A 12,044-nucleotide genomic window follows, 5' to 3' on the forward strand; every position below is an offset into this window, starting at 1 on the left:
CTCAATATCTAATCAGACTCAAATTCAAATTCTGCCTGGTGAAAACTAGTCACACATTCAATTTTTCTGACATTGACTTTTAACTAAAACTATGTCCCTCAAGAGTATACAGTCGATCATGTTTGATGTGTTTTTGGAATCCCGATCCAGTGGGAAATAGCTGAAGTTAAAGTGTTCTGTTGATACAAGTGCCAAACAGCCTTGAGGAGGGCAGTTCTGTGACCCAGCAATGGGACTGGTGTGGGTTATTCAGCTCCATCTGGGTTTAATGACTGCATGCCAATCCTGCCAGCCATTCTTTCAGGGTGATTCACTTCATTTAGATGACACATAAGACGAAATGTTTCGAGAAGAAAAAAGCTGCGTGACATGATTTTCAAAGCTTTTCTCGTTTTCCTAATTCTCAAAATGGGAACAGATCGACAGTCGCTTTGGGGCAAGCATTTCCTGCTGCTTCTTTCCTTTGTGCATTGAGGATGACAGAAACGCTGGATCACATTAAGTGCCAGTTTAGCGGACCGTGCCGTGTTTTGGAGAGAGCTGACATGTGGTTCCAATAGAGGATAGACAGAAACTCTCTCCACACCCACAGCTTTGAATTCCAGCCTGATCTTTCAAAAAAGGGGACCCAGCTCCAGCTACACATGCAAACTGATTAAATCCCAGATTAAAGGATGTGATAAAGAAATACAGTTCAGGAATACAAGAGAAGCATTACTAATAAGAACTACAATGAAACTGGCAGGATGAAAAATGTACACAAAGACAGTGTGTGCTAACTATTGTAGGCTCATATGACGGACACACAATATAAACGCATACGGAATCTAAATATTTAACATTAACCATAAAATAGCCAAAACTGCTGAGTTGACCTGTCTTAATGACGGCCTGCAGCAGTTTGAATGACAATTTGGCAGTTAAATGGCAGCTAACTTGCCTAGGCTAAATCCACTAGCTACTTAAATAAAAATATAGATATAGGCCTATAAACAAAAGTTTAAATTATATGATGTGTTAGCTTGTGCTTTGTGTATTTAATCCTTATTTGTAATACACAAATTATTTGTATCCTATAGAAAGCATTTATTTCCTAACATTTTTTTTAATCGCATACTTGCTCACTTTTGACCCCACAAAAAACATTCAAAGCATTTTTTTATTTTTAGCATGTAGCTCCAGATTAGAGCATCTTGCCTTAAATATAGGCTAAATACATTCATTTTTATAGATATTTAACTGTTACATAACATCTTACATTAGCCTTTGGCTAGTGATTTGGGAGACAAAAAATAATAATATTCCACCCGTTCTGAAAATCTTTATTATTTAAAAAAAATATTCATTTTATTAGGGTGAACCCATAGACTGTAAAAAAAAAGGGTGAACCCCGTTGACAATGCTAAATCTAATAGGCTGCTACAGAACCGACATGTTAAAAAACTATTCTTCACGTTTACAATAACGTGACCCTTCCGGTCACCTCAGTGGAACAGGCAAGCATCGCCATCTGTTGGACATAAAGTGAACTAGCAATTTTTTTTATGTTTTATTTATTCGACCACTCACAATTTATAAAGATAACATTTGGCATTTAAATGAAATGTAAGACAAAACTCACAGTCTTTAGAATCAACTCAACATAAAACACTTTTTAAATTCAAACATTTTTTCCTACCAGATTTACTATTGATTCATCACGTTTATTAAAAGATGATGGAATTCGGTGCAGAAGCACATATATTATATTTTAGGTGCATGACCTCAAGACCCCACTGAAGATTAGTTAAATGTCACCTTTCTTGTTTATAAAGTGTCTATGGTAAATATTTGCCGTTTGAAGCTAAAATGGTGTACACGAGACTGGGCGCTGTACGGGCGGTCTAGATTGACAGACAGAACAACCAGTGGCGTGGAAGTTTCTCAGAGATTCAAACCAATCAAAGTCGACGGGCGGGGCATGTTTTAGTCTCGACAAGATGGCGTATGCGGTTGTTTTGCCGCAGGGACACTGAACAAATTATACAATTCCTCGTGTAAATTCGTTGCCATCGCGTTAGCGTAACTGTTAAAAAGTGTTTTGTTGGACGCGCAAAGCCAGAGGATATCTAACATGAAAGGGAAAGAGCGGTCGCCTGTGAAAAAGCGTTCAAGGGCCTTGGATGATATACGAGACAGGGGAGGAAGCCACCCAACCAGTAAGAAAATGGGGGTTATCTCGATTTCTGGCGGTGGGAGCAACAACGGCAATAGTTCTTCTAAAGGCGAAGGGGGCTCTGCACGAAGGCTGATCGGAGATAAAAGAGATGGAAGGGATTTTGACGGACATGTCTCCAGTCGGACTGGAAATAACCACGGTTACACCAGCCCCGTTGCGAGCTCGAGCGGCAAGAATCACGCGTCGAGCTTGTCTTTAGAGGCGGCCGCGCGCACCAACTCGCGCGGAGACTCGCGCGCCCCGCTTCCCACCAACGAAAGTGAGTACAAAACTTTAAAAATCAGCGAGCTCGGCTCCCAACTGAGCGACGAGGAAATCGAGGACGGCCTTTTCCACGAATTCAAAAAATTTGGTGATGTGAGCGTTAAAATCAGCCGAGTCAATGACGAGAGAATCGCATTCGTCAACTTTAGGAGACCGGATGATGCCAGGGCGGCAAAGCACGCGCGAGGCCGGCTGGTGCTCTACGACCGTCCTTTGAAAATCGAAGCGGTCTACTTGAATAGGCGGAGAAGTCGGTCTCCGGTAGATAAGGACCATTTCTCTGTCGTTGCTGGCCATAGACATTTGCATACCCAGAGGCCGCTCTCTCCAACCGGTCTGGGTTACAGAGACTACCGGTTACAGCAGTTAGCGCTGGGTCGCCTTCCTCCTCCCCCACCCCCGCCCTTACCGAGAGAGCTTGAAAGAGAAAGAGAATTTGCCTTTTATGAAGCGAGGGCGCGGCCCGCGTACATCGCTGAGCGAGCCGCTCCTTTCCGCGAGGAGGACTTTATCTCTCCAGAGGACGACCAGAGAGCCAACCGCACACTATTTCTGGGTAATTTGGATATTACTGTGACTGAAAATGATTTGAGGAGGGCTTTTGAACGATTTGGGACCATCACTGAGGTGGATATTAAAAGGCCCACTCGGGGCCAGAGCAGCACCTATGGCTTTCTTAAATTTGAGAACTTGGACATGGCCCACAGAGCAAAAATGAGCATGTCTGGGAAAGTCGTGGGCCGAAACCCCATAAAAATTGGCTATGGCAAAGCCACCCCCACCACACGCCTATGGGTGGGTGGTCTTGGACCTTGGGTGCCTCTCACTGCATTAGCCAGGGAATTTGACCGCTTTGGCACTATTAGGACTATAGACTACAGAAAAGGGGACACCTGGGCTTATATTCAGTATGAAAGCCTGGATGCCGCTCAGGCAGCCTGCACACACATGCGTGGATTTCCTCTCGGCGGTCCCGACAGGAGGCTGAGGGTGGACTTCGCTGACACGGAGCACCGCTACCAGCAGCAGTTCTTGCAGCCCCTCCCTTTGCAGCACTATGAAATTGTGGCTGAGTCTTTCGTCCATCGCGCCACCCCCGAGGCCATCAGGGTCCGAGAACGGACTCCCCCACCACTGCACTTCAGAGAACGAGAACTGTACGCCGGGGCTGAATGGCCTGCCCCTGCCATTCGTGAACGTGTACGAACTCCTGCATTTGAGCCCCTTGAACACTTGGAGCGTGAACGACGGCGAGAGGCGTGGTCACTGGAGCGGGAGCTGCCGGCCAGGGACGTTGCACGCAAACGACGACTCATGGAGGACGGGAGACATCTGGAGTGTTCGCCTGACAGCAGCAGCGAGTGGGCAGCCCGACGCCGCAGACCGCCGTCCCTTGAAGGCAGCCCGGGAGGGAGCAGCCGAGACGGTCGATTCAGCGACTCAGAGCGTCCAGCTAGAGCAGATCGGGTGTCCCCTGCACGAGAGAGCCGCAGCAGCCTGGACCGAGCCCCTGGTGAGAAGCGCATAAAAGGCAGCAGCGTCTCAGAGACCAGTGTCGGCGCAAGTCCAGCGGAAAGAAAGCGCAAAGCAGGCGATTCAGCCAAAGGCGTCTCCAAGAGGGACAGATCCGAGGGCAGCTCCAAAAGCAGCCAGGCCTCGAAGCAGGATGCAGGGGGCAAGCTGAGCATGGCCTGGAATGGCATGCTGCTCCTAAAGAACAGTAACTTCCCAGCCAGCATGCATCTCCTGGACGGGGACCTGAGCGTCGCCACCAGTCTTCTTATGGACGGCAGCATGGGCGGCAAAGTCGCTCAGCTGCGCATCACGCAACGCCTCCGCCTCGACCAGCCCAAGATCGACGAAGTGTCTCGCCGCATCAAAGTCGCAGGCCCGGGCGGGTATGCGGTTCTTCTGGCAGTTCCGGGCAGCACCGAGGAGACTTCGTCTTCGGACCCAGCAGCATCGACACAGAGGCCCCTGCGCAACTTGGTTTCCTACCTGAAGCAAAAGCAGGCCGCTGGGGTCATCAGTTTACCCGTCGGGGGCAGTAGAGATAAGGACAACACTGGCGTCCTGCACGCATTTCCACCATGTGATTTCTCTCAGCAGTTCTTAGATTCTTCTGCGAAAGCTCTTGCCAAAACGGAAGAGGACTTCCTGGTCATGATCATTGTGCGAGGAGCATCCTAACAATCATAATACACACTAAAGTATTGTTAAATGCAAGCTTCTCTTGATGTCTCTTAATTGCATGCTCTCTAAAGCAGAAGTGGTACTAGAGTAAAGGGCAAATGTTATTACCTGCTCTGCCAAACATGTACAAAAACGAGAGAAAAAGGCCCATTCGTATAGCAAAGTTTAGCTCTATATAGCAATATATTTGTTTTCCGTTGCAAATTATTCAGATGTCTAGTTTGTGATAAGTTGTACCCTGCGTAAAAGAATGAGTGATATTGGGCATATTAGAATAGAAATTTAATTTGCTATGGGTCATTAAACACTGTTTAGTTACAGTACTTCCTATCAACATGTATTTCAGTCAGATTCCAGACAGTTATCCCTGTACGAAATCAATGTTCATTTCATTCATGTTCATGGTTTTCAATTGATCTGATTTAATGGGACTCTGGTTTGTGTCTTGATGCTTTGAACAATCATTCAGTAATGGGGAGTGTAATATAGGAATATATAGTCCTGTAGGCAACTAAAACAGGCCGAAATACTTTGCTCAGTGAACTGCATGTTAATGCTCGTGTTCTGCTGTAAGCTGGTGCAGAGGTTTAATATACAAAGATGTAGCCAAATAGTGTCATCAGTGTTATATTGATTGAAACAGGCAGCATTTTAACACCCCATATAACAAAAAATAATCTGTAAACATATTTTGATTATAAAAGTAGTCCTCCTTAGACCAAAGCATTACATCAAGCATCACATTTTGTGAAGAAAAAGGTATTCTGACATACGGTTTCCATGTTTTTGGGTTACATTTGAAAGGTTTTGAATTAAGCATGATTTTGGTTTCAAAGTGAGGTGTCTCAGTTTAAATTATGATGATAATTAATTTGTTTGCATAGTGTGGTTTTAATTTTATTTTCCCCATAGGACTGTCATAATTTTCCAGCCATATATATATGCTCTTTACAGTGACATTTTTAATACTGGTATTCTTATAAAGGTCTCTTTATAAAGATGCATTTGCTATAAAAACAGACTTTTCAAATAATCAATGTTAAGTGCATGTGGCATATAATATGATATTTTTTTCATTGTCACCTGTACTTAGCTAAATATGCCATGTAGACAGCACTAAGAACTTAAAGGGAAAGTATACCCAGAAATTAAAATTCTGTAATTTATGTTGTTCCAAACCTGTATGAGTTTCTTTCTTCTGTTGAACACAAAAGAAGATATTTTGAAGAATGTTGGTATCCAGACAGTTGATGGTAGCCATTGACTTCCATAGTATTTTTTTTCCTACTATGAAAGTCAATGACAACCGTCAACTGTTTGATTACCAACATTCTTCAAAATATCTTCTTTTTAGTTCAGCAGAAGAAAGAAACTCGTACAGGTTTGGAACAACTTGAGGGTTAGTGAGTGATGACAGAATTTCAATTTTTGGGTGAACTAACCCTGTAAGGTGTATGACTAATTTAAAGAAATCAAGGCCACATATTTGTACACAAACATAGACATAATGCCATACAAATTTGAATCTTGTGCAACTGTAAGACAGTCCTACATTTTATTTTATTGGCATACTTTTAGTTGACAATATAGATGTACATTTAAGTATTTTCATAGTTTAACGGCCATTTTTGTTTGAAATATGACATGCTGTTGTGGTTCTTAGGTGTCATTGTTCGAATGGTTTTAAAATGACAGTCTATACTTTACTCTGAAGTCCTGAAGAAGTAGACATTTGTGTTCTTAGTCTCTTTAGCTAACTGCAGTGTACTGATCTGATGCATAACTAACATCTTGTCATGTATGACTTTTCTATTCTTCACACTAAATTGTGTTTTAAAAGTTTGATTGATTGGTAATTTCACACTATAACAGCTCTTTATGTACATGGTTAAATGGACATACTGTACGTTCAGTCCCGGCCACACAGGACAGGACAGCAAATGGACCGTTCCACAAGTGGACTTCACATGGCTGGAAGCCGAAATAATTGTTTGAAATGATTCAGGAGCCCTTTGGATGCACAGGGGCAAGAGCTTTCCATTTAGTGTTAGTGTACTCTCACTGAGAGCATCTTCCTGCTTGTGTAATTGTTTTTTTTTTGTGCTTACAGTTCCCGTATTTAAACGGAAATAATGACACTTGATTTGTGCTGTGTTTTCCTAATTTCTTGATTGGGGAGAAAGAGGAAGCGTCACTCACTCCTTGCACAGCTCTTGACGTGGCTGTTTGTACACACACAAAAAGTGCACTGGCCCCTCATTTGATTATATCACGCTATCAATAAATTGTTTCATTTGAGGGAGAAATGTTTATTCCTTGGAAATCAATTGAAGAACGCCTGCGCTGCTTTTTTCGGTTGTATTTCGGGAGGAATTGTTGCTCAAATGCTTGTTTCTGCTCAGGAAAGAGAAATTCTCCTCCTTTGTGTTCGGCCCGGGATCAGTCATGGCAGTGAGAGCGAAGGGCGAGAGAGCTCTTTTGAGGCTCGATGTTGTTGTTGATCTGTGTTTTCCACCCTTGTGTCCTGGAGTTGCCCCACATGCTAAGTAACCTGAGGGTGCTGCCCCCCCCCCCCAACCCTCAAACAGATCAGGGAGAAAGGGGCCGTTCTGCTGAGCGTTGAGAATGAGTGGAGAGATGATGTTTGCGCAGACCTTCATCTAAACTGAAATATCTGTTTCAGCACCTTTTGATTCTCTCAGGCGTGCCGGCTGCTCCCCGTATGTGTCCCTCAGCTGGAAGTATCCAGGCTTGCTGTAACCTGGCCGGCCACACTATGCATTGCCAGCACGACTGCCTGAACCTTACCTGATATCAGTGATTTCCAATTCAGAGGAGCAGGCATTTGTTTATCCCATCCTTTGATTTCGTCTGATATGATTTTGTTTTGCTCCATTGAAAATCAGTGAAGGAAGAGGATTTAGAAAAGCCAAAAAAAAAGCGGTTTTAGCCTTCGAAATTGTGTGCGCCTCGAATCGAGCTTTGATAGTTTTGTTTCCTTAAACGTCTATTTTCCCGAAAGAGATTGTAAAATGCATCCAGATGATCGGTACGTGGTTAATTGACCCTCCGTTGTGAAGAACCCCTGAGAGAAAACAAGCTGCCCTTGTGAACTCCACCCAAAGTTAACATGGAGTTTGCTTGCGTTGCGAGGAGCCTCATCAGGAGGAAGAGAATGAACACCACCTCCTTCCCTTTCCTTAGTAAGACATGCGGTCAGCTGCATCACTTCACCAGCAGCTCATTCAGGCCTCTGGTGTGAGGATCCAGACCAGTCCTCTGGTGTGGGTGGTGAGTAGGGAGCATTTGCTTCATACCAGGTCTTTAGACTCAGAGTCTACCTGGTACAGGTAAGTGTCAGTTAAACAAATGCATTAGGACATTGCCATTGACTGTAACTGTGACATCTTGGCCTGTATTATCCAAAACATTTCTTTCAAAGAAAAATGCAAAAATATCAGTATCACTTTACAATTAGTTAACATGAACTAAGAATGAACAATATTTTACATGATTTATTCATTTTAGTTCTTTTCAACATTTACTAGTACATTATTCAAATTAAAAGTTGTATTTGTTAGCATTAATGCACTGTGAACTAACATGAACAACTGTATTTTTTTTATTAACAAAGATTATATACTATAACAAATGTATTGCTCATTGTTAGTTCATATGAGACTTGTAAAGTGTTACTGAAATATTTGTTGTGCTAGATTTTTGGTAGGAGGTCAAAGACTTGTGAATTTATTTACACAAATAAACTGGCAATAAGGATGTTCATGTTAAAGCACTAGTTCACCTGAAAATGTACTCACTCATGTTCTTCCAAACCTGTATGATTTTTTCGACATATAATTTTTCAAATTGTTGTTTTGGACCCTATTGACTTTAACTGTACGGGCAACAATGGTTAAAACATTCTTCAAAATATCTTTTGTTTTCAAAAAAAAAAAAAAAAAAAGTCATCCAGGTTTGGAATGACATGAGGGTGAGTAAATGATGACAGAATTTGCATTTTTGGGTGAACTATCCCTTTAAGTTAAGAATAATAAATGCATTGTATTTTCAAATGTAAATAAATGAATAACCTATATATTATTCATACATGCAAACATAATAGTTGGTTGTATCTCTAGAATGACCATAACCCAAATTAACCCTAATAATTTTAAATAAATTTAGAAAATAAAAAAATAATAAACCTTTAAAATAAGTATATCTGTGTTCTTAAATTTTTATTTGGATTATAAAAAATTGGAGACGGCTTTTATAAGATCTAAAGCAACCACATTTACAATTTACATATAAAATTTAAAGGGATAGATTGTACTCACTGTCAGGTTGTTCCAAACCTGTACGAGTTTCTTTCTTATGTTGAACACAAAATAAGATATTTTAAAGAACGTTGGTGTCCAGACAGTTGATGGACCCCATTGACTTTCATAGTTTTTTGTTTTTTTCCTACTATGGAAGTCAATGGCTACCGTCAACTGTCTGGACACCAACATTTTTCAAAATATCTTCTTATGCGTTCAACAGAAGAAAGAACCTCGTACAGGTTTGGAACAACATGAGGGTGAGTAATTTAAAGTAATTTTTCATTCCAGTTAAAGCTTCACTAGATTTACTATTAGCCTTGTAAGCCATTTAATCAGCCTTATAATCATAACAATTAATTGCCTTATAAGTTCTATTGATAATTTTCAATGTAACTTATTGATGGGTTCTTAGAGCACTAGGTACATAATAAGGCTCCTCCTGATTGTAAAATATTTTCCTAATGATTGCAGGAAATGAAGAAGATAGTGATTACATTAGTTATGCAGTAAACTTCATTGATTATGAACAGACTTGAAAATAACCAGGGGCTGTGGGAGATTGTGTTGAATATCTCAGTTTAAATTATGATGGGTGACAGAAAAATGATTTAATTGCACAGGGCTTTTTTTCACATAGGACTGTCATAATTTCTACCTTCACAATGAATGACATTGTTAATATTGGTATTCTTATGAAGATCACTTTATAAACAAAAACAAACAGGAATTTTCCTGTACAAACATAATTTTTGGCCATGAATATGAATAGAATTAACAAGCTGAAATATTATGTATGTATGTATAAATATATATATATATACTCCGTTATAAAATAGTCAATCTTCGAATTTTACAGTACCTTTACAGAAATATTGGTGTTTTATTTCAAATTGCGACTCATTTTGAAGGCTGCACCCTCCGGAGGTCATATGTCATTGAGGCTGCCTCATTTCAGAAAAGTAACCATTACAATCTAAAGAAAATAAAAAATAAATGACATATATATATAATATAATGTACTCATCCCAAGGAACAGTTAATTTTATAATGATTACTTTTCTGTAAGGAAACATCCTGGATGACATATGCGTTCCACAAAGGTGCCCTCCGGAGGGCGCTGCCTTTAAAATGAGACTGCTTTTATTATGAGTATAGATGTGGTGTTCTATTGACCAAAATCTGCTCTTTGCAAAAAGATTTGGGCACTGACTAATATTAAATCCATTTGCATTAACAAATTCACCTGATATAATTCATCTCTTTAACATTTTTACATGTCCAGTTTCAGTTAGGCATTGAGAGAATACCATGGCAGTGATGAAAATGATGAGTTCTCTCAGTCCATGGCACTCAGCTATGGTGTCTTATGTTTTCTCTTGTGTCTTCACCACAGTTCTGACTGACTGGCCTGTCTTCTGATGCTATGGAATGGGCCTGGTAACTCGGTAACCGTAGGTCTCCACGGTAACACTTGAGCCCCTCCTCTGGGCTCATTTGCATAATCTCTTTGTGTAGTCCTGGCACTTTTCCGAGCAATGAAAAGACCACATTAAGTCTGACAGTCCAAAACATTAGCTCATTGTTCCTGGTTGTAGCTTAGTTCTCTCCATAAGCTACCACATGATGACTATAAAACTATTTCAGGCCTCACAAGAGGCTTTCTACCCTCTGATCTTAATAAAAATGACCTTACTACTCTGAGTGATTATTGGAAACTCAAGTTAAATGTGCAAACTGAATACAGCCAGAATTAGCTTTTTAGAATTATACATGTGCTAATTATTATAGAGTGATCATTGAAATTCTTCATGAATCTGTTTTACAACACAGTATAATGTTCATGCCATATGTGACCTATCTGCATCCTCTGCTGTTATAACTTCACTTTAACACCGACTATCCCTCTAGCAAGTATACCGGTATGCTGAAATATATTTGTTTTACCGGTGTGCTGATCTGAATGTGTTCCTGGTAGACGGATCTTTATCTGCTGAGAGAAACTTAGATGGTTTGTTATTGATTATAAGCCTTTGATTAGGTTTTCATGTTTTCTTTTATGCATGTAATTAATGAGATTTTGCTACACCTCTTTATGTGCTGTTTTTGGTGTCTACAGAACATCAGTGTTGCATTGTGGGTATCCATCCATCAGTGATTAAACACGGAATAGTCTCATCACGGCTCACATTTCTGTAAGTACAAGTTGTAATCTAAGCATTTTTTCTCTCCATGTTTTAGAATTGAGTAGGTTAATAATACTAATGGGTGCTAATGATTTTTTGTAATATAATATTTTACAATTTTTTTTATATTAGAGTAATGATGCATTCAAAATGTAAATACTGCCTACCATTGTTGTATGTACTACATTGTGTTCTCAATAAAGATATTTTTACACCACTTTGTTTTGATTTTGATTTTACACATGAAAATGCAATCTTTTTTTTCAAAAAGCTAATTAAAATAATGTACTTCAGACAGTTGCATTTTAAAGATCATAGTACATTCTGATTTGAAGATAAACTATTTTCTTTTATATTTTCCTCATGGGGAAAAAGGAGAACATCTCTCAGGTATCAACAAATGTTTTACAGAAAACCCAGTTGCTTTGTCAAATTTACTGCGGGCTTTAATTGCAGTCATGTAAATCTTAACAGCTGTGAGCATTGTCAACAAAATAATTATTCAAAACCTTCAGAAACAGTAAAAAAAAACACACACAAAAAACCACTTTCAGTTAATAACCCCAATACCAGCATAATGCCATCACATTTCCACACAATTACAAAATCACTAACAGTACAGAATTGCTGAAGTCTGCCATTGACAATAATAGTGTTATTGTGTCCCCTTATTCACCCAAAAAGGAAAATTATGTAATTTACTCACCCTGATGTTATTTTAAACCTGTATGAGTTTTTTGTTCTGTTGAACACAAAGAAAGATATTTTGAAAAATGTTGGTTTCTGGTCCCCATTGACTTCCATAGTTTTGTTTTTTTACTATGGAAGTCAAAGGGGTCCATCAACGGTTTGGTTAAAACATTC

The 12,044-nt window shown here is 40.1% G+C and overlaps 1 protein-coding gene across 1 annotated transcript; it reads left to right on the plus strand.

Annotated features, from left to right (window-relative positions):
• Positions 1–1,947: 1,947 nt before the first annotated feature.
• Positions 1,948–5,632, plus strand: rbm15 (RNA binding motif protein 15). Its single transcript, XM_056260992.1, has one exon. The coding sequence runs from the start codon at positions 2,114–2,116 to the stop codon at positions 4,670–4,672; it is 2,559 nt and encodes an 852-aa protein (XP_056116967.1). The 5' UTR covers positions 1,948–2,113; the 3' UTR covers positions 4,673–5,632.
• Positions 5,633–12,044: the final 6,412 nt, after the last annotated feature.

Source organism: Rhinichthys klamathensis, unplaced genomic scaffold (genome assembly GCF_029890125.1).
Source record: "Rhinichthys klamathensis goyatoka isolate OS25496 unplaced genomic scaffold, OSU_Roscu_1.1 h1tg000180l_1, whole genome shotgun sequence".
Classification (NCBI taxonomy): domain Eukaryota; kingdom Metazoa; phylum Chordata; class Actinopteri; order Cypriniformes; family Leuciscidae; genus Rhinichthys; species Rhinichthys klamathensis.